General features: G+C 40.5%; 2 protein-coding genes across 4 annotated transcripts in view; both read right to left on the bottom strand.

Annotated features, from left to right (window-relative positions):
• Positions 1-9,803, bottom strand: part of LOC114242231 (putative NADPH-dependent quinone oxidoreductase VAT1L) — a 35,354-nt gene extending 25,551 nt beyond the window's left edge. Inside the window, exon 1 of one of the 2 annotated variants that reach the window (XM_028173330.2) lies at positions 9,171-9,803. In XM_028173330.2, the coding sequence (XP_028029131.1) occupies positions 9,171-9,421 (251 nt within the window). In that variant the 5' untranslated portion in view covers positions 9,422-9,803. The remainder of the gene's footprint in view (positions 1-9,170) is intronic. The other variant, XM_028173322.2, reaches the window with a different exon arrangement.
• A 4,470-nt stretch (positions 9,804-14,273) lies between these two features.
• On the bottom strand, positions 14,274-21,232 carry LOC114242432 (putative ribosome-binding factor A, mitochondrial). 2 transcript variants are annotated; one of them, XM_028173579.2, is made up of 6 exons: positions 20,971-21,232; positions 20,676-20,877; positions 17,918-18,086; positions 17,167-17,306; positions 15,390-15,647; positions 14,274-14,474 (listed from the first exon to the last, which is right to left on the bottom strand). In XM_028173579.2, the coding sequence occupies exons 1-6, from the start codon at positions 21,069-21,071 to the stop codon at positions 14,301-14,303; spliced, it is 1,044 nt and encodes a 347-aa protein (XP_028029380.2). In that variant the 5' UTR covers positions 21,072-21,232; the 3' UTR covers positions 14,274-14,300. The 2 variants fall into 2 exon arrangements, with proteins under 2 accessions (XP_028029380.2, XP_028029395.2); XM_028173594.2 differs by having other exon boundaries at positions 21,091-21,196.
• Between the last annotated feature and the right edge of the window lie 1,687 nt (positions 21,233-22,919).

Below are 22,919 nucleotides of genomic sequence, written 5' to 3'. Positions count from 1 at the left end.
CTACGGAGCGGAGACATGGTGGATGCAAAGCCACGATGGCAAAAAGATCGATCGATGCCTTTGAAACATGGGTGTGGCGGAGGATGCTACTTTTTTTCCTACCTAAGTTGATAGCCTTGAGAGGCTATTTCAGCGTAACCTAGTAGGTGAGCTCACGGGGCTAAAACCTGACGAAGTTGCTAACACGAACCCTAGCAAGAGCCGTGCTTCGCCGTATCGGAAACGCGACCCACTGAGAAGATCCGGCGAGAAATTCAGTGGGCTGTGTCTGTGGGTTAGTTTATTCGTCGAGCCCTTCGTCGCAAGCGACGGGTTCGACGAGAACGATGACCGGTGATACTAGAATACCGTGGACCGCTATGAGAACTAACGATTCCATTCTAAGGGAGCTAAACATTCGAAAAAGGGTCTCTGCCATCTGCCGGGAACGTGTTATGAGCTTCTTCGGACACATCATGCGGTCTCCCAGATATGAATTAGAGAAGCTCATAATTTCGGGTCGCATAGAGGGCATGCGCGTCGTGGGCAGAACCCTTTTTTTTCCTACCTATGCTGGTAGCCTTGAGAGGCTACTCCAGCGTAACCTTAACTAGTAGGTGAGCTCACGGGGCTCAAACCTGACGACGTTGCTAACACGAACCCTAGCAAGAGCCGTGCTTCGCAGAATCTACCATCGGATCGAAAACGCGACCCACTGAGAAGATCCGGCGAGAAACTCAGTGGGCTGTGTCTGAGAGTTAATTTACTCGTCGAGCCCTTCGTCGCAAGCGACGGGTTCGACGAGAACGGTGACCGGTGCTTGAAGTACCTAGAAGCACCGTTAGTGGATCGGGAGGATCCGAGATGATGTGTTTTGGGCGACTTCGACTGCTTTCCATTCTTTCCACAGGATCGGGAATATAGTTACCGGCGGCCACGATGAGAGGGTTCTCGTGTCGTGCCGCTTTATCGAAGTGGAGAACACCAGCTAGATGGTCAGATCTAGTAAGGGAAGCACTGGCTGGTAGTCTGTATCATACGGTCTATGCCACACGTGATCGAACACTATCGAAGAACGTCACGTGTGATCGCGGTCTTCAGAAGTGAGGGAACGATATAGAAGAAGAAAGCTAAGAATTCTGATGTTCTTGAGAAATGTCAAATATTTTATATTCAATGTATCTGTATTAGAGCAGCAATGCCTACGCTTAGGATACTAATACTACTGTAGCTTAATGTAGGATCAACAAAACATAAAACACTGGACGTAAGATGTACGTAAAGACATGAAATTTAAGGGGTTATCTCAACTTCATGCTGATTGATAGGTGAGCGCACAGGGCTAAACCTGACTAATTTAAATTAGTTGACGATTCCCGAAAATCGAAGATACATTTGATGTCCTTGTTAAGATATTCAAATTCTTTGAAAATCAAATACACTTTTACTTGTTGCATCCCCAGATATCATACCTAATTGAATTATAAGCCATCAACCCATCGTCTCTAATTCTAACTACAGAAAAATTTGCTGCGCTTAGATAATATCATACGAGTAATACACACAATAACACACAATTATTCCAGATTTATTCTTAATTTGCATTCAATTTGCTACGCTTAGCAAATTGAATATATAACTATATCATTATAGTTTACTATAATGATATAGTTTACTATAGCTATTATAGGTACGTAAGTCATTAAAGTAGACAACGCGAAAGTATCTAATTCCATCGGTTAATATAACCTTAATAATTATCAAATAAACTCAAGTTGGAAGTCCGTTATTTCCACTAATGGCAGGCACCGTTTGTCATGTTTAGGCCCCTGAGCCAGTCATCCGCTTTAATTGTCCAATCCAGGAAGTGAACTTGCATTCTGTGGGCTGATTGTTCGACTCTGGGGTGACTGGATAATAATAATAATTGGAAACGTTAAACGTCTTCGTTAGACTGTGACAACAGACGATCGGTTAAATTTTGAAATTTGTCACACACGCGAAGATCCCCGACGGATTTTCCTTTTCTTTTCTTTTCGACGTTACACGACCGATTCGGGCAAGATTAACGTATTCGCTTTGATGCCTGAGAGCACTGTTAGCAGTTTCGTAACATTCACACGATAATAAAAGATAATAGAATAATGGATCAATCGAGAATACAAGCTCCTGAATAATTTGATGATAAACGGTTACCGCAACCCATAAGCATCGCAACGCTAATGCCGCAGTTCACTTTGAAGCATTCGGTCGAAACCCTGTTGCATTAGATAATGAGTCCTCTTTCAGCTTGGAATGCGTGGTTACATGACGGGGGAAATATCTAAGAAGATGGTCTTAACACGCACATTCATTACACGACCGAAAACAATTGATCAATATGAAAGGTGTTAAGATAAAGAGACACTACAGATGGATAAGGATTAAGCTTAGATATTACTTATTAGTTTTCTATCAAACTCAAGGTCAGTTTGGAACCCTCACGCTATAGACTTCGTAGCGCGTAAGATTATCGGACTAATGTCTTCTTTTTTAACTTTTACACTTAAAAATATCATTCCGAGGTGAAAATGTAAAACTTTTTAAAAACAAATTATCTGTTTACAAATTAAATTTGAGACTATATTCTTGAACGATTTTTTAAAACAAACGATCTTTTTTTCGTTTTTATGATTCCCTTTTATTATCAAACAAACAGTGATAAGAACACAAATATGTATAAGGGACAAATGTTTGAGAATTCTTTAGATATTATTGGAATTTTTCATGGATAAGAACACAAAAATGCATATTCGAAACGGCAACATGAACACTTTTTTACCTTGAAGACACAATAAGAAAAGTTCTCAATAATAGCTTACTGATTTACCAGTAGGTATTAATTATTTGTTAAAAGTATTTTAACTTAAAATCATTATAAATTTAGATTATTATCCGACTGCCGAGGGAATGAAACAATAATTTATTTTGTATTTATAAAACTTTTTTAGATCAAAGAAGCATTTTCGGAACGTAAAATTATTGGCCCAAACTATATCATTCATTTGACAACGAACGCTTACTTTGTAACAACGAGATTAACATTAACATTATAACCGTACTACGGTTCGTACAAAGAAATCGTAATAACCGAAATCATCGTTACAAATGTTACAATCCCTCGCGCAACTAACGCACATGCGGGCGACAAAAAAGACGTCTGTTGGGAACATGTTGACCGTCGCCGCGTCGCTCGGGTAATAAACAAAATATTATATAGTGTTCGGGATCAGAAAAAAAAAGGTGTCGGACACTCCGCGCACTACGTATGAAACATTAGGGCGTTGGTTCAATAAGAACACCCCCGCTATCTAAATATAGATATGCACGGTACAAGAAGTCGTGTATTCTAAGCACGCGACAATGTGCTCGAAACCGCACCACTTTGAAGCAGATAAACGAGTTACCTGTGCCCGTGGCCGACTTAATTACTTGCTTCAAAGCCTTTGAAGTTCGTTATTTAAATTAAAGCTTCGAAATTGAATCACTAATTTCGGAGTGGTTGCGTCTATGTTCGAGAGCATGTCAATTGGAACCTAACAAAACGAATTTATGTAATTACAAAACAGAATCCAAGTTTTCTCGTTCTTGCGATCTCGTAATTGTAATTTCATATGTGAGTTCAAATATTTCAATAACGATAACTTTTCAGTCAGTTAGGTAGATTGTTATACGAACAGGAACATTTCTTGTGAAATGAATTCCAGCAGACGTACTAATCGAACGGGCCTGGTTGATGGAAGCTATAAAAAATAAGCACCGGTGTCGAAAGACGTAGGCCCTGCGGAGGATAGCGGGGCGGCCGGCGGCGCGGCTTGGAGACGCGGCGTATCGATCCGGCGTTCTCGCACCCTGACCCGCAGCCCCTGCGCCCCGCCCTCACCCCGTACATTACACGAACACTCAACCCCCGCCCCTCGCAGCCTAGACGACACCCGCCCGACACGCAACCACACCCCTATATCATGCGAGTATCGAATCATGGGATTTTCCAATTCAATTTACTCAGAAATCGAAAAAGTGAACACATCGTCAACATTAAATATAGAACTGTTTTGCTCTATAAATTCTAGAAAAAAAACGAAATGAAAAAAAATTGTACTCGCCGACGAGAACGAAATATGCTCGACCGTAGAGCGGTGCTCGAATTTTTATCCGAACTTTCTAGAGGTTACTTTTTGTATTTGTTAAAAATGAATACAGCGTGGTGACTACCATATACAGGAGCGACTTGATTCGATTATGGATACAATAAGCGAAGGAGCATTTTCGTAAGTTCATTGACTGCGAACAATGTGTCCTCGGGCGGCTGTGGTCGGGAATGAGACACCCCGCCTGTCGCAAGTCCTAAACGATCAAAGTAAAATTCACAAAAGAAGCATCCGAAAACTGCGAACCCATATAAACATGGATTATCCAAAAAATTCGGGAACTAAATACTCATTGCGTTTTGTTTATCGATTTTTCGTGAATACTCGCCTCCTCAGGTGGCCTGTACAAACACGAAAATTAGCTATCTACGTAAAATAAAAGCAAGAACGACTTTAAAACAACACATAAAAGACGTTACATTTAAAATATGACAGACAAGAATTAAAACAAAACGCGTATGTTTCAAAATTACAGGCAGACACTTTGTTTATTTGTATTTAAATTTTAGAGGCCTTTTGTATTATCTGTTTTATCAAATCTGTCTGGTTTTTTAATAAAGATATATTAAGGGGTACGTGAGACCGACCATATCTAGCTACTGTCACCCTTTCCCATTTCCCGTCCGCCGTAATTACATCCTTGTCCTCCTATCTAACACTTCAGCTTTTTTATATTATTACGCTAACTTATTGGAGGTTCTTAGGGGCGACCAGCTGTTAGACGATAATGCTTTGAGACCTAGATCAATTTATCTTAAGTATGGTGGAGTCTGTTGCGACTTCTTCAGTTTGCACGGATTAAAAGCCCTAAAAACCGTAAATAGGGCAATAAAAGTGTGTATGATACATAAATAGCTGAGTAACGCAGGAAAAAGTGACGATTTACGGCATAGTCCTATTCAACTGTTAAAATTTTACGATTCCAATATTTGCGAACAATAGCATTTTTCTGAGAAAACAAATGGTATTGTTATCAGTTATCAGATTGTGTATTTCTTAGTTGTACATAAATGAGTCACTTGTAATAGTCTCTCAAGTTGAGTCACGTCGTTATGCCTTAAGTTGGCCGCCAGTAACACGAAAATAAGGACGTGACGCATTGAACAGAGCTGCACTAATTAGTTATATGTTCAGTTATTCTGTAAAATATCAAATTGAGTACAATGTGAAGATAATCGTAAACAAGAACTGGCGAAGCGTTGCATACAGAGCTGTTTCAGACGGGGTACATACAGTCTGATATGATTGATTGATTGATGGATGGGCGACGCAGTCACGGGTCATGTTTGAGATAAACGTGTTATTAAAAAAACAACTTCGAATACACATACATATTAGTTATGTACTTACGTGAGAATTATGATGGTTCTTATTTCGAAGTTCATTTTTTTAAATTAAATGTTATTATGTATTATGCATTGTTTTTTTTTTTCAAATAACACTAAATATCCATACCGATATATTGATAAGTTGGTGAAATTTAATAATACAAAGAAGAATAATAAAAGAAAGCTTTTTACTAAAATAAATGTTTGGTCAGTGCCTATATTAATTACAAAATAAATATTATCCTATATAAAAAGATGTTTCGGCGTTATCTTCATTTTCAATGTTGCAGGCGGCAGTCAGGTCAGACAATAAATAATTCATGATATTATTATGTTCATAAAAGATTACCACAACGTGCAAAAACTTTTTAAAAAGACTGGAAATGCAATTTGTTATATTTATAGTATTATTTTCGAGAAGGTTCAGTATTGCTCACTCATATATGGGATTAAGGTACAAACGCAAGTTATTTGTATCGAGTTTGTCCAAGAACGTCACTTTCTAGTGACTCATAGGAAGAGAGCTATCTCGCGCAGACATTCTCAATGAGGAAGAGGGTAATAAATAAATTCATCTCTCCCATCTTATGTGGCTTCGGAGCCCATTAAAATGCACAATACTGCACTTTATACAATAACGCCCGGCACTGGAACCAGAGGGGCACATGCTATTTTTAGATCCTTAAATTGATACGCCAACAAAGGAAAGGATGTAAGTAATTAACGCGCTTTCTCCACTAACATTTTAGTAGTGCAATTACTCTATGATACCGTACGATTGAAACTACGTAAATTTACCATAAAGGCAGCCCCAGACATAAACTATCACGTCCAAAATGATATAGGCCAGACGCCGCACATGTGCGTTACAAAACAAAAAATTAAGTACGTCCATCAAATTTCCCAACATCTCCACATACAATTAAGCATTCTCCGAGTGAAAAAAGAAAGCCACTCATGGGGAAGCGTAAGTACATTCATTGTTCTCGGAAGACGTCTTACACAAACACCGGCCTGACCTAATTGAAAATAATGGTGCCTTATTCATCGAAACGATCCCCGAAGGAAGTCTTCCAAATGACGTTTTAGATGAACAACGGGTTAGTATTATAATATTTAAATAGTAGGTACTAATGCGTTCTTTAAACTGTAACCTATCATTATCGAAGTTATTATTTTTGTACGACGAAGAGTATTACGATTGTATAACCTTTTTATTAGTCTAATCGTTAGTTTTTTTTTTAGAAACGTATTTCAAGGAAATATTTTTTTACTAAATAACTTTTAAAATGTTACGTTTTTTTTTCATAATTTTAATTTAATTTTCTGTCATTCGATTTGTATTATATTCAATTACATATATCTATTATTAAATATAATATGTATATATTATTTGAATTATATATAATTAATTTATATTATATTAAAAAAAAATGCATTTTACTGATCAAAGATATAAATCGTATCGCTTAAGTATAAGGTATATTCACGTTACATGACGCTAACACGCACGGGGAGGCACCACCATTCTACATATTACTGCCGCAAAGTAGTCATACGTTCTGGTTTGAAGGATGAGAAATTCGTAATACAACTGAGATTACAACCTCGTATAGGAGAAAAACGGCGTTCACGTTCGGATCTCTATGGGCTTCTTTACCACTTAACACTAGGTGAATCGTGAGCTCGTTTCAACCAACTATGCAATTAAAAAAAAAACAAAAGGACATTGCACACAGAACATTTTTTTTTATTTCAATGCTAACGTGTACTTTTTGCAAATTTTATCCTTACCTAAAATGTCCACAATCATTTCAATAATTTAAATGAAGAATTTTTTTAACAAAACATTTACTTTCAAACATTAACATTTTATAATTAGCGTAGGTAATTACTGGTAGTAGGACCACTTGTGAGTCCGCGCGATTAGATACCACCACCCTGCCATTTCTGCCGTGAAGCAGTAATGTTTTACGGTTTGAAGGGTAGGGCAGCCGTTGTAACTATACTTGAGACCTTAGAACTTGAGATATAAGTTTTATTCATATTCTATGGATATATACAATAACAAATTTACGAAAAACCTAATTCAGTGTGACGGGAACGTATTAAATTTCTTAGAGATAAATTATGAAATAAAAGGCATTTCGTTGAGTACGTACGTAAACTGGCTGCGGTGTAATCAGGCGGCTACAGGAGAGTCGTGGGCGGAAATCACACACGTTTTAGCGAATACAGCAACGCTTGAGAACGAAACTAGTATCTCTGGTACCAGTCGAGCGTCGAGATGCAACCAGTCAGTTAATATTTTCGCAGCAGATGGCAACGGGTATGTCGCGGACATTTCCATAGTAAGACGATAAGCGAGGCTAAATTTAGCATGAGCGGGATGCGCCCTACTCATCTGTGCCTGGCATACACCTCCGCGCCACCTTCCTGCTGTCCTTGTATTTTACTATGCAATTGTTGTTTGTTTTATATCTCAATTCAATATATATAGTGTTAGGCAAACACTATATATATTGAATTTTAACAGTTGAATAGGGCTTTGTCGTAAACCGTCGCTTTTTCCTGCCTTACTCAGCTATTTATGTATTATACACACTTTTATTGCCTTATTTACAGTTGTTAGGACTTTTAATCCGTGCAGACTGAAGAAGTAGCAACAGACTATCATTATTACGAAAAAAAAAAATATTTTTTGCCTAGAACTTTTATACAAGATCTATTAAACCAATAGGTATTAAAAACGAAACAAAACATATTCTACTAGTTTTATTGAATTAAATATTGGACTTAATTAGACAGTCCACATCGCGCCTTTCATATATGACGAGAAAACAATTTAATGGGAAGATCTTTATGATAATTTTCCATAATATAGTGCAGTCATCGTTGACAAGAAAGTTGCAGATTGATTGTTTCCCGGCCGCAAGTGGTACCTATATCGATTCTACTCGTGTGAGTATTATCCGAAGGGTAAATAAAAATAACAAAGAAAAATCTCAGTTGGCAAAATCAATTCCCCTAAGAACGGATGCATATGTAAACTCAACTTAATGACAAAATATCATTAAAATTAAATATATTTGCAGCCAAATGCGCAGCTTTCTACGCTCCGGTGCGCGCACATGCATGCGCGAATGCAGTTATTTCGAAGACGATCTAAAATAAATTACCATACTAATATTTTTGAATAAACGTCCTGGCGAAATCGATCGAAAGTAATCAATTGAGCATATTAATGACCGCGAAAATAATGCCCTAGTTAAAACGATCGATCCTCGTTCGATGTCAAAAAGTAGCCGAAGGCGCTGTAGTCGGCGAAGTGTAAATCCTCCGCCGGAGGGTGCGTCTTGTGAAGGTGTGCGTGCGAAATTTATAATGGGTCGAATGCACCACGACCGCAACTCCAAAACAAGAAAAGTAACAATGCATAATAATTTGGTTCACGAAATACGGCTACGACTTCTTTTTAGGATGTTCAGATATCATTCATCTAATTACTATCTGTAGATCCCTAAATTCCATCAAACATTTAACAGTTATGTTAATTTAAAATTTTAGTGCATAAAGAATCGAATTAACACAAAAAGAACACAATTTACACACGATTAAAACGGCATAAATTTGTATCGAATATTTGAGGGTAGAAAAAATGTTTAAAACTCACCAGGCTTTCACGCGAATCAGGACCTCGCCCTCACCAACGGTCGGCTCAGGTTTTTTGAGTATCTTAACGGTCTTGAGACCCCCGAAGCCGGTAAGTACTACGGCGCGCATTTCCTTGGGCGGTGGGGTCTCATCCTTTTTCTCCTCGGTAGATTTTTCGGGCGTTTCCTCTTGCGGTGTTTCAGTAGCACCATTTTCGGTCGGGGTCTTCTCCGGTGCTGGAGTCGCGGCGGCGTCCGTACTCTCAGTCATTTTGATGATAGGGGCGGGTGGATCTAAACGAGTAGCGTTCGGCTGCAAATGAAGCCCGGACGAGAGAACCGGCCGGCAAGACGACACGTCGCGGAACGAATGATCGAGCCGAGTAGTCGAGCGAGTGAAGGGAGCGCCGGCCGGCGCGCAGCGAGGGTGCGGGGAGCGCTGAACAGGTGGCCGCGCCGGTCTCCCCACCCCGCCGCCCACCCGGGACTCCGAGCTAACTTATTGCATCGAAGTCGACACGAAAACCCTGTACAGGTCCAAGTTATATGCTCTTTCAGGTCTGCCTAGATTGGCCTCGAGCCTTCGTCGCCTTCCGAAAGTATACTCGAGCTGTACGCGACCTGGCAACGAGATGGATCGATACAGTGATGTCTGCCGTCGCCCGCACCCCGGGCGTAACCCTCCTCCGCTTCTCAGGGCTGCCATTTCAGCGGGCCGAAACCTAATCGATGTATGTCAGTTTGAAAATGACTTTGGTTGTTCAAATATCTACCGGTAGTTGTTCCAGCGGTAGCAAAATTTATGTACTCACAATATTCGTAAGCCTCCCACGTAAAAGATTTATGAGAAATCAAAAGCTCGATTTTTACATTGAATACTGGCGTAGCCTTTTGTTTTTCTGATAACATTATCAATTATGTTTTATTTATATTGTGTACTACAATGAGGTTGTTAACCGATGATCTGACCTTCATTGTGCAAATGTATACAATTATACTTAATGTTTATATTTATGTTGCACTTAACTGATATCTCAAGGTCTAAAGTCAAGAGCTTAATACATCCTTCGTACTCTGATTCACGTACCTATAGAAAAACAAATTATTATGGCAACGAAGCTTAGGAATTAAATTTATCCTCCCACGGCCTAGTACTTACTCACAGCGGCTTTTATTAAATTCCGTCTGGACGCAGTTATCGTGAGAGGAATATATTTTTAATTTAACATAATTATTTGCACACTGCGATTATTTCTCCGCTATCACTATCGCCGACGCCCAACACTATAAATAGTATATGAGTACTAACACTCAATTAACTTGAACAATAACAGCTTACATACTTATGAATTTCATCAAAACTGAAACTTTATTACACTGTTGCGTGCCTATTCGAACCTAGTCGAGCCTTGCGCGATATCTCACAATCTTACAACCTTATGCGCCATTTAGGTTTTCAAACAGATATACCAGCATCATTTTAATTCCTTATAATCTTATCTATTTATATCTGCCCATCATCACGCCAGCAAAATAAAACTTAGAGTTTTTTAATTCATATTTTATTGTATAATTTCGATGCCTCCAATGAACACTACGCTAACTCCGAATTCGTAGATTTACAGGAGGAGCGTTTAAACGAAAAAAGTTGATAAAATCTTTATTATTGCAGATATATTTATGGTTTTTTTGTGTAACTAGCTGATTTGCTATTGCATCGAACCCCATTAATAATGATTAATTGTAATACTTTTAACATAGTGAAGCGATTTGCATGAAAAACGAAAATTTCAAAATTTTGAGTTAGAGTAGTGTTCATTGGAGGCATCGATTTGATCTTATAGCATATTAGACCCAACCAGCGGTTTCACCAGCTTTAAAGTTGCAGTCCAAAAATAGGTAGGTACCTACTTTCTTGGTGCGAAACACATTGCATTTTCCCGGGATAAATAGGTAATTAATTGTGTCACTCTTCGGTCGATTAACTAACAGTCGACTTACGTAAAATTACAAACCTGCGAACGCACTGTCATGTCAATTACCGTGACAAAAAGTATCCTATGTGTCAATCCACGCTATAACCTATCTTCGTGCGAAGTTTAATTAAAATCCGTCCAATAGTCTTTGCTTGAAGAATTCATAATATTAAGCAGGATAGAAATTTACAGATTAATATATGTAATTATAGAAACAATTTAATAAGCACATTGCGCAGCGGCATTCACTATGTGATGACCCCTTTTTTTTCCTACCTAAGCTGATAGCCTTGAGAGGCTATTTCAGCGTAACCTTGACTAGTAGGTGAGCTCGGGGGCTCAAACCTGACGACGTTGCTAAGACGAACCCTAGCAAGGGCCGTGCTTCGCAGAATCTACCACCGGATCGGAAATACGACCCACTGAGAAGATCTGGCGAGAAACTCAATGAGCTGTGTCTGTGCGTTAATTTACTCGTCGAGCCCTTCGTCGCAAGCGACGGGTTCGACCAGAACGATGACCGGTGCTTGAGGTACCTAAAAGGATCCGAAATGACGTGTTTTGGGCGACGTCGACTGCTTTCATTCTCTCCACAGGATCAGGAATGGATGATCCCTATGATATCTCGCAGATCGCCAGGGAAATCATCTAGTTTAGCAAAAAAAAACTATTATCCAACTTTTACTTAAATTAATTATTTCACAACATTGTAACTTTTATTTAAACATAACCTAATATGACATCATAGGTCGCTATACCAACAGACTTTTCACTGTCCCAAGTTCAATAAATTTTAATGCTTGTTATCGTTTCGTGAATTTTCGTGTTAGATAACCTTTTAAAATGCCAAGTTCCAATATACTTTATGAATGTTTATATTCCTCCCGACACTACTGCTAGTATCTCGTCACCAATTAAACGCGGTAACTCCATACCCGCCGTAAAATCTTTGACCATCCCTTGAGCCCATACTGTTGGCTTCAAAAGCTATGTACTTAGGCGTCACTCTCGACAGTATGATGAAATTCGCGCCCCACATTAAGTCAGCACGCGACCGAGTCGTGTTCGTACTCGGTCGTCTCTACCCCATGGTCTGCAAGCCAAGTAAATTGTCCCTTCCTAACAAGGTGTGACTTTAAAAAACTTGCATACATACGTTCCGTCATGACTTAGCAAGTGTAGTGTTCGCTAACGCGGCCCGTACACACATTAACTCTCTCCAGGTCATCCAATCCCGTTTATCAGGGATAGCCGTCGGAGCCACGGTATGTGAGGAATGTAAACCTTGACGACGACTTAAATTTAGAACCAATACGTAAATATCTTAGACAATGGTCAGAACGCTACTTTGAAAAAGCAGCGCGGCACGGTAACCCTCTTATCGTAGCCACCGCTAACTACATATCCGACCCAAGTGACGGGGCAAGGCAAAGCCGCCATCGCCCATGACTCGTCTTGTCGGATCCCCCAGATGCACTCTCGATGCTTTTAGGCTCTTCAAGCACCGGTAGCCATCCTCATCGACCTCGTCGACTCCGACGTAGAGTTCAACGTGCGAATTAGCCCATAGACATAACCCACTGAGTTTCTCATCGGATCTTCTCAGAGGGTTGCGCTTCCTATCCGGTAGTAGATTCTGCGAAGCACTGTTCTTGCTAGGGCTAGTGTTAGCAATTCTCTCAGGTTGAGCCCGTGAGCTTACCTACCGGTCCGCGTGAACTTGGAATAGCCCCTTAGGCTACGAACGATTAGGTAGGGAAAAAAGTTTCAGATATATAGTTCTACTCGAACGATAATCCTAAGCCACGCGTTTTTGTTGGCAACATTACCATCGACGTGACGCGATCGGTAGAACACTTTCCCTTTGAGAAATTCATAGTTACTTTACTACACACTACACGTTACATATAACATCCTCCTGGCTGAGGCTGTACTCACCCACATATCCTGATGAAACTGAAAAGGTGTCCGGGCCACCAGTAATCCTTCAATCATTAAAAAACATACTACACGTCACATACATACTACAGCTAATTTGCAGTTTTCTCTTCTCCCACAATTGAAATGTTTTTCATCGAGCGAGGTTTAGTTTAATGTTTGGTTAATGTGCAATGAAATTCTTTTTTAGAGGATCTTGAACAACTTAATTCATTCTGGTTTTCATCTGAAAATACAGTTTCGGCATCCTAGGGCACATTATACTATGTATTTATTTCCCTATCTACCTTATATATTTCAGACCACTGACATTCACCGCTGGGCTTAGAGCTCACATACGCCTCGCCACAACGACCGGTACAGCGCTGCCTGCATCCAGCGAATTCCCGCGAATCTCAACAGGTCTTCGGTCCACCATGCGGGAGGCCTACCGACGCTACGTCTTCTGGTACGCGATCGCCACTCGAGAACTTTTCGGCCCCAGGGGCCATCTGTTTTACGAGTAATGTCAGCTGCCCACTACCATTTCAACGTCACAATCCTTCGGGATATTATGTCGTTTACCATTGCTGATGTGATCTCGCCGGAAAACTTCGAGCATAGCCCTCTCCATTGCTCTTTGGGTGATCTTGACCCTTGTGATAAAGATGGTTGTGAACGACTTAACTATTAGTAGCGGCAATTAATACATTACCGGCCGCAGAGAGAACCAGATCAAATAGTTTTTTTTATAGCTTACATAGGTGAACGAGCTCTTGGTCCACCTGGTGTTAAGAGGTTATCGGAGCCGATAGACATCAGAAACTTATATACCATCACATTTCGATAATGGCGTTGAATTGAGGATACTAAACAAAATGTTTATTTTCTCAACCAATGAAAATGATGATGAACATATATAACAATGATACTTCACCGAGCGCTGCCTCCGCTATCTACCCGAAACATGAGATTCGATTTATTCTTACTGTATTATCGCAGTCCTTTTGCTTCGCGGTAGAAACCAAGCATGAAGCTACCTACCCATGCGGGTTCGTAGTACGAGTAGACTATTAGTAATAAGTAGAGTAGACTATTTAGTAATAACTCAAATTTATAAAAACAAGTTTAATATTTCCTGAACACATCCTTAGTAGCAATCATATTAGATATGTTTTAAATTAATTAAGTTAAACAAAACATTTGCGTTGAAAGTAAAACTACAGAATATATACACCGAAAACAATGTTTATTTGATTATTCTTTGGCAAACATTTTCTTATTTTCTTCTATATCATCGTAATAATACTCCTCGTCTTCGTAGTAGGTATCATCAATGTACTCCTCGTCGGAATTGGATCCGCTATCGTCCGACAACTGCCAGTCGTCGCTTGTTTTCCGTAACTGCTTGGCCAATTTATTTTGTAGTATCTGCAGATAGATTTAAAAATTATATAATAAAATCAGTAGGCTATTAGGGATCTTATAATAAGACGCCCGAACGTCCATAATGGTATGCCAATTTTTATTTTCCAATTATTCTACCATTCGCTGGCGGCTAGCCTAGCGTTAGGCTATTCCCGGAGCCAGTGCTGGATTAAGCAAGCGCGGGGCCCGTAGCAAATTATTTCAAAGAGCCCTTGATCTACTATGGGTTCTTAAGTATAAAGTGGTAAAAAAACACAGTGTCGGCTAAGAGTGCTTGCATACGTCAGACTTTTTGTAGAGCTATATAACTTTTTCTTAATAAGTCACTCAAAAAATTAAGCTCGGGCAGAGATGAGTGGATTTAAATATGCGGGGCCCCCGTTCGCGCGGGGCCCGTAGCAATTGCTACTCTTGCTATATGGTTAATCCGGCACTGCCCGGAGCCCATACACATCGTCATAACTAATATCTTACTTGAGAGCCCGAAATCTGGAAACCGACTACCTTACTCTCTCAAACAGAATGCGTGACAAAACCGAAACATAAATGGGTGCTACAGACCAACGCGGCCTTCCCACGTCTTACCACGGACAAAACACAAATTGATTTAAATTTTATGACGCTTTTTGGATACGTTTTTTTTTTTGCTTAGATGGACGATCACACATCCCAGCTGGGGTTAAGTAGTTACCAATGCCCATAGACATTTACAACGTAAATGCCGCCACCTGTCTTGAGATATGAGTTCTAAGGTCTCAGTATAGTTGCAACGGCTGCCCCACCCTTCAAACCGAAACGCATTACTGCTTCATGGTAGAAATAGGCAGGGTGGTGGTACCTACCCGTGCGGACTCGCAAGAAGTCCTACCACCAGTAAAATATAATAATTGCAATAATTACCACGAACTGAATTCTCACCTGTCTTTTAAGTAAAAACTCAGCCAATTCCTTATTTTGGGTGACAGTATCGACTTTGATTGGTGTGCTTTCATGTATTCTGTAAGATATAACTGGCGATTCCGATTCAAGATTACTCCAAGCGTCTTTACTTTTCTTCCTAGCAGCTAAGAGTCTGTTCAATATCTTGGCATGGTCTAAGCCGTAGATCGTGTGAGTCATTTCTGGTATTGGACTCTCTTGACTTGGTTCGTCTATTTCTAACTGCCGTATTTTGGCCTGTAAAAATAATTTATTTATTTTTTGTTATTTAACTCATATTATTCCCATCATATTTTACACCCTGTAGATAAAATCCAATTATACCAAACCGAGGAAGTAAATCATTTTCTATTATTTAAGTAAGAATCAGGATCAAAGCTTTGCAATTGTTAGGTTAGGTTAAAACTCAATGTAGTTTCCTGTGTAGAATGAGACATTTTATATAGAATGATATTATTTTATAAAAAATACACGTCAAGCCGCTGCTACGACATGAAAGAAGGACAAACACACAATAAAAAAAACAACACACTTTCACATTTAAAATATTAGTTATAATGGGCGGAGCATCACGGTCGTTGTAGACGGTGACTGTTCTGATACCATGACTATTAACGCTGGCGTTCCACAAGATTCGGTGCTTTCCCCCACGCTTTTCATCCTGTATATCAATGACATTGTGTCTATTGATGGCATGCATTGCTATGCGGATGACAGCACGGGGGATGCGCGATATATCGGCCATCAGTCTCTCTCGGAGCGTGGTGCAAGAGAGACGATCAAAACTTTTGTCTGAAGTGGAGAACTCTCTGGGGTGAGTCTCCGAATGGGTTGAATTGAACTTGGTTCAATTCAACCCATTCGGAGACTTTTTAACGGGTTGAATTGAACTTGGTTCAATTCAACCCGTTAAAAACACAGGCTTGCGTGTTCACTGCGAAGAAGGACCCCTTTGTCATGGCGCCGCAATTCCAAGGAGTATCCCTGCAACCTTTCGAGAATATCGGGATACTTGGGGTCGACATTTCGAGCGATGTCCAATTTCGGAGTCATTTGGAAGGCAAAGCCAAGTTGGCGTCCAAAATGCTGGGAGTCCTCAACAGAGCAAAGCGGTACTTCACGCCTGGACAAAGACTTTTGCTGTATAAAGCACAAGTCCGGCCTCGCGTGGAGTACTGCTCCCATCTCTGGGCCGGAGCTCCCAAATACCAGCTGCTTCCATTTGACTCCATACAGAAGAGGGCCGTTCGGATTGTCGATAATCCCATTCTCACGGATCGTTTGGAACCTCTGGGTCTGCGGAGGGACTTCGGTTCCCTCTGTATTTTGTACCGTATGTTCCACGGAGAGTGCTCTGAGGAATTGTTCGAGATGATACCGGCATCTTGTTTTTACCATCGCACCGCCCGCCACCGGAGTAGAGTTCATCCATACTACCTGGAACCACTGCGGTCATCCACAGTGCGTTTCCAGAAGTCTTTTTTGCCACGTACCATCGGGCTATGGAATGAGCTCCCCTCCACGGTGTTTCCCATGGGCATGTCCATGGGCGACGATAACCACTCACCATCAGGTGGGCCGTAAGCTGGTCTGCCTCCAAAGGCAATAAAAAAAATTTAAAAAATACTATGGATATATAATAGATGATAATAATATAAAACAATGCCCAGACTGACTGACAAAGCACAAGAGAAGCAAGAAACAGGTACTCTACTAGTTTTATATCAATTTACCAAAATGCTGTGGGCCAAATTACCTTGATGTCAGGAGATATTTTGGTGTCTAGTGTGAATTCTGTCTTAAGTAAATGCCCTGGATCAGTTGGTGTGTAGTTTTCTCCAAAATCAGCTTTGAGCAATCTGTTATCGAGATCTAATATCCGGGCTTCATGCATATCTGTTTAACAAAACGTTATTATCATAGATTTTCTAAATCTCGCTATTAAATAACTGTTATACAACATTCCACTAATGATTCTGATGCTGAAATTTATCACAAAAAATAATTTTCGACCAACCTTAATTAAATACATACTTGAAATTGAAATTAATTCAACAGAACATAAATTTTAACAGTAGGCTGCAACTTGCGTGTTGTCCCTGGCAATGTTAATGTTAATGAACAATGGTGACCCACCATCATTGACCATTAAATGGGCTGAATCTCAGAGCTTTAAAGAAAGTAAAACTCAAACAAGGCTTTTATATTTAGAATTTGAACCCAACATGAAAGTTATTTATGAACACATGATTTGTATGTGTTTACTTATAAAATCTGATATTTACCAGAAAATGTTAGCTCCTTATATAAACGTGATTTAATATACACAAAAAGTCACACATTACACGAAATCTTACTTGTTAGAACAGACTTTGCCTGCTCCACTAAATATATTATAAGACATATGAATTGTTCATAATTCAATGCTCAATTTAATTAACATTACAGAATTTTCTAAATATAGCAAAAAATAAAATTCAAAAATGTTTACTTATTTTTTTACAAACCTTTAACAAAGACAATATAAGGAACCTGGCCCATGATCCTGAGCACAGACAGCTCATGCCTCAGAGCTCCTGCAACAGAGTTCAATGTGGCTTCCGTCTCTTCATCTGTCGAGGTACCTTTGCATATCCAATAAACATGTACAGTTTGAAAATCAGATGTTACATTCACCTGAAATGCAAAACAATTATTTATTAACTTTTATGTTAATATATTTCATATTTTGTTTTTTCATTCTAAAAATAACAATAAATCTATTTTTTTATAAAAGAAGCTTTAAGCACAATGGAGATATAATTTGACAAATCAAATTATTTTAATGCATTTCTATAACTGCTTAAGGTGAGAACTTAACAGGCAATGTATGCTTTGGCCTGGATTCTAGTAATAATACTTTGAAACCAAATTTCAAATCACATAAAAAGTCACTGGACACTGAACTTTGATGATAAGATCCTAAAAATAATTCTAAATTAATAAAAGGATAGCTCATTAATTCAGCATATTGTTATTTGACAGTCTAGGATAAAAGATAAAAAAAATACTAGTGTTCAGAAAAATCCTAATATTCCAAGGAGAGGTTTACTTCAGCTAGGCCCTTTACAGGGGTGGGGTGGCTTGGGCGGTGTCACTCGATATCGCCAATGCGTTCAACACCCTGCCCTGGTCCGTGATAGGGGGGGCGCTGGAACAACACGGAGTGCCCCCCTATCTTCGCCGGCTGGTGGGTTCCTACATGGAGGACAGATCGGCCACGTGTACCGGACACGGTGGGATCGTGCACCGGTTCCCGGTCGTGCGCGGTGTTTCACAGGGGTCGGTGCTCGGCCCCCTTTTGTGGAATATGGTGGGTGCTGAGGGGTGCCCTCCTCCCGGGCCTGAGCGTAATCTGTTACGCAGACGACACGTTGGTCGTGGCCCGGGGGGGAGTTTTGCTGAGTCTGCCCGTCTTGCTACGGCTGGGGTGGCGCATGTCGTCGGCAAAATCAGGAGATTGGGCGTCGACGTGGCGCTCAGTAAATCCGAGGCCATGTGGTTCCACAGGCCCCGGAGAGTGCCACCTGTCGATGCCCATATCGTGGTTGGAGGCGTCCATATCGTGGTTGGAGGCGTCCGTATCGGGGTCGGGGTGCAGTTGAAGTACCTCGGCCTCATTCTAGACAGTCGTTGGACCTTCCGTGCTCACTTTCAGAATCTGGTCCCTCGTTTGTTGGGTGTGGCCGGCGCGTTAAGCCGGCTCCTTCCCAATGTTGGGGGGCCTGACCAGGTGACGCGCCGTCTCTATACAGGGGTGATGCGATCAATGGCCCTATACGGGGTGCCCGTGTGGGGCCAGTCCCTGGCCGTGGGGGTAGCGAAGCTGCTGCAACGGCCGCAACGCACCATCGCGGTCAGGGTCATCCGTGGTTATCGCACCATCTGTTTCGAGGCGGCGTGTGTACTGGCTGGGACGCCGCCTTGGGTCCTGGAGGCGGAGGCGCTCGCTGCTCATCAGTGGCGGGCTGACCTTCGTGTCCGGGGCGTGTCGCGTCCCAGCCCCAGTGTGGTCAGAGCGCGGAGGGCCCAATCCCGGCGGTCCGTGCTGGAGTCATGGTCCAGACGGCTGGCCGATCCTTCGGCTGGTCGTAGGACCGTCGAGGCGATTCGCCCGGTTCTTGTGAACTGGGTGAATCGTGACAGAGGACGCCTCACTTTCCGGCTCACGCAGGTGCTCACTGGGCATGGTTACTTCGGTGAGTTCCTGCACCGGATCGGAGCCGAGCCGACGGCAGAGTGCCACCATTGTGGTTGCGACTTGGACACGGCGGAGCATACGCTCGTCGCCTGCCCCGCATGGGAGGGGTGGCGCCGTATCCTCGTCGCAAAAATAGGAAACGACTTGTCGTTGCCGAGTGTTGTGGCATAGATGCTCGGTGACGACGAGTCGTGGAAGGCGATGCTCGACTTCTGCGAGTGCACCATCTCGCAGAAGGAGGCGGCGGGGCGCGTGAGAGACGCACAGGCCCGCCGCCGTCGAGCGGGGGCCAGGGAGGCGGATATCTCCCAAGCCGTGGCCCTCTAAGTCGGCCTGGGGACCGGCGAAGGGGGCCTAAGAAGACGACGTGCAAGCTGCTCTGCACGCGTTTTATGCATGAGCATCCGGGTGATGGAAGGCCGGCTATCCTCAACCCACGCTGGTTCTGACCCAGCGGGGTATTCCGTAGGATAGACCATCCTAACCGGCGCCATCTAGGCGGGCTTCGGATAGCCTGCCGACCGAGAGGGCTGGTGGTCGTGGCGCCGACGACCGCTGGTCCGGCGTCCCGAGGGGGAGAGTGATGGGAGAGATGTGCTCCGCACTAAACGCTTCACTTTCCCCCCTTTGCCTTTTCATGAGTTTTGTCTCATGCGAGGTTTGGACGTTGGTTGTTGAGAGACAGGAGGTTTTAGTCGGTTCCACTCCGACATGCCCCGCCCTCCATCCCCAGTGAAGGGCGGAAGTCCGGCGATTTCCAAAAAAAAGGCCCTTTACAACAAGGATAAAGATGTAATAATCTGAAATGTGAGGGGTACTAAAAAACATTATTGACATTTTATTTCTTAAAAATAAATGTAAATAACACTAAATTGCAGTTAAAGTTAATCTACTTTGCTTGGCTTTACAGTTAAAGTTAGTTAACTTTGAGTTCTTTCAACAATAGGCAATAAAACTACAGTGAAATCTACACAGCACACGGCAGTGAAATATTTAGTCATATATATCTAATGAGTTCTACTTACTTTTGATATTTCAATCCCTCGTCCGATAATATCCATTGAAACCGTTCCTGTGGACATCAGATCAGTAATGTGTTTCATAAACATCTTGTTCAGCATCGCCACTCGGCGTATTCCACGCTTGCCGGGTTCATGGGTAACTTTTGTTAAAGATTTCACAGAGGGCATTTTGTTGAATTCTAACATTGAAGATGCATACCAGTGCCTAATAACAAAGTAATAAAATCTATTAAGATTCTGATGTAACTCATTGTATTTCATAAGTTTTTTAGTATCAGCTTTTAATCTTATTTCTTACTTTTTTGGTTTCGGATTAACCATTTTACATAATTTTAAACTTTGTTTTTTGATACTGCACGTAACAGACGATACATGGTAAAGACGTGAAAAGTTTAACATTACTATTGAAAATTATAACCTGGCGTAAAGTTTAAATTCTCTTTGTAAGGCCTTTTTAGTAGATAAAATGAAAATACATATGTATTTCCAAAAGGCTTTCAGTTTGTTTTCCTTGTTTTAAGTTGTTTTCAATGTCAAACTTTTATTTATTTAATGGGGTTGGCAACTGTCAAAGTGGCGCTGGTGTGCATTGTTCCCATAACATTCAATATTTGTATTGGAATTTTTGATTAAAAATTATTTTAAGCACAATGACGCGTTGTTTTGTACCAATATGCTCAGAAATTGGATTACATCAATTCCCGAAGGACAAGAAAATTGGAAGACTGTGGTTAAAGGCCATTTGACGCGAAAAAAGTGCTCACACAAAAAGTTCGAGGTTATGTCGTAAACACTTTGTGGAATCTGACTATGAAAACATTAGTAAATACACAGGTATGCTTCTTTCTGTCAAATATATATAATGCATAACTAGGTGTAGCACACATCTTTGTTCTCTTATTAAAAAAATCCAATAATAATTAGTTAGGCACACTATTAGTTGCTAACATATTTTGCAAGTAGATTTATGCTGTAAGGAACCTTTTAACAAACACAAAATCAGACTGGAGGAAACACATTCCTCATGAGCTGTTGTTCATTATCAGCTGTTACTATTGAAAGTTCTGTCTAAATCGCTGCATCCATTGCAATAACAAATATTTTGAAACTATGGTCAGGTTTCCTTGTGATAGTATATTTAAATGTTATTCTTTGTGTTGCAGGTGTCAAATATTAACATAAATATCTGAAGAAAGGTGCTGTATCATCTATATTTTCATGGAATATGAAACCAGTTTCTGAAGAAACAAAAAGTAGAGAAGTTACTTATGTAATGTTAGAGAAGGAATTGTCAATAAAAATAATTAAAAATATTCCTGATTTTTTTATTTCGACAAGTGTATAGTTATAATACAGATATTTTTCATACAATGCTTCTTTGAAAATATTTTCATAAAAGATATCTATTTAACATATTATTTATAAAATTATTGTCTTTTTCAACATTTGATGTCCTTGTAGGTGTAAATAAATGACCAAGTTGCAGTATGTTTTGCCTGAGCAGTATAACTGTCCTTGGATTTGATAATAATATGGGCAGGTTTTTTTAGAGACAATATCCCGTTATATTGTTCTAAGTAAGGCACCGTTGATATATTTATTTCATGTTTTTTGCTAGCGTATGGACATTTCACTTCAATTATAGCTTCTTCGCCCAACACACCATCAGGAGATGCAGCAAGATATGGGCGCTCTTGGCTATTGAAAATGCCACATGGCTCCACTAGCAAATCATATATATTAGCATATTTTGCTAGAGCATTTTTTTCATTTTGTTTCAAAATTAAAATGTTGGTCATGTAGCTCTAATCTGAAAAAAGTAAAATAATACATTAGTTGGTAGGTAATGTGTGTAATATGAGCAATTATTTTTGCACATGCTACAAGGAATAAAGTTCCTAAGGTACACAATTTAATATTATTATTATAATAGCTACCAGAAACAGTTTGAGAGAAGTTTTCTAAGTTAAAATAAAACATCAACATTGTACCTTTCGACAAAATCCACTTTTTTTCTTCGTAGATGCAACACGTTTTCTCAACTCCTCCTTTAATTCTTTAACTATCCAGTTGGAATACATGTTGTAAAACTGTTTAGCACTACTTAGAAAGTAATAAGAACCATATCAAAGTCACAAAATGCCGAAATATCATGAACGCAAAACACACAAAATGGCGGCTCTCTGTGACAAGGGAACAAGCTACGCTGGCGACATCTGAGAAAAGCTTTAACCGGCCAACCCCATT

The sequence above is a fragment of the Bombyx mandarina genome, chromosome 19 (assembly GCF_030267445.1).
Source record: "Bombyx mandarina strain Sakado chromosome 19, ASM3026744v2".
NCBI classification, from domain to species: Eukaryota; Metazoa; Arthropoda; class Insecta; order Lepidoptera; family Bombycidae; genus Bombyx; species Bombyx mandarina.
Note: the sequence above shows the minus strand (reverse complement) of the source record. Positions and strands in the feature narration are given on the sequence as shown.

Bases quoted from the DNA above. Each gene is read 5' to 3' on its own strand.
- LOC114242432 (XM_028173579.2), bottom strand. From the start codon at position 21,071: ATGTTAAACTTTTCACGTCTTTACCATGTATCGTCTGTTACGTGCAGT. The intron at 18,087-20,675 runs GTAAGTAGAACT...TTTGCATTTCAG, and splicing joins GAGGGATTGAAATATCAAAA to GTGAATGTAACATCTGATTT. The intron at 17,307-17,917 runs GTTTGTAAAAAA...TTTGTTAAACAG, and splicing joins TTATATTGTCTTTGTTAAAG to ATATGCATGAAGCCCGGATA.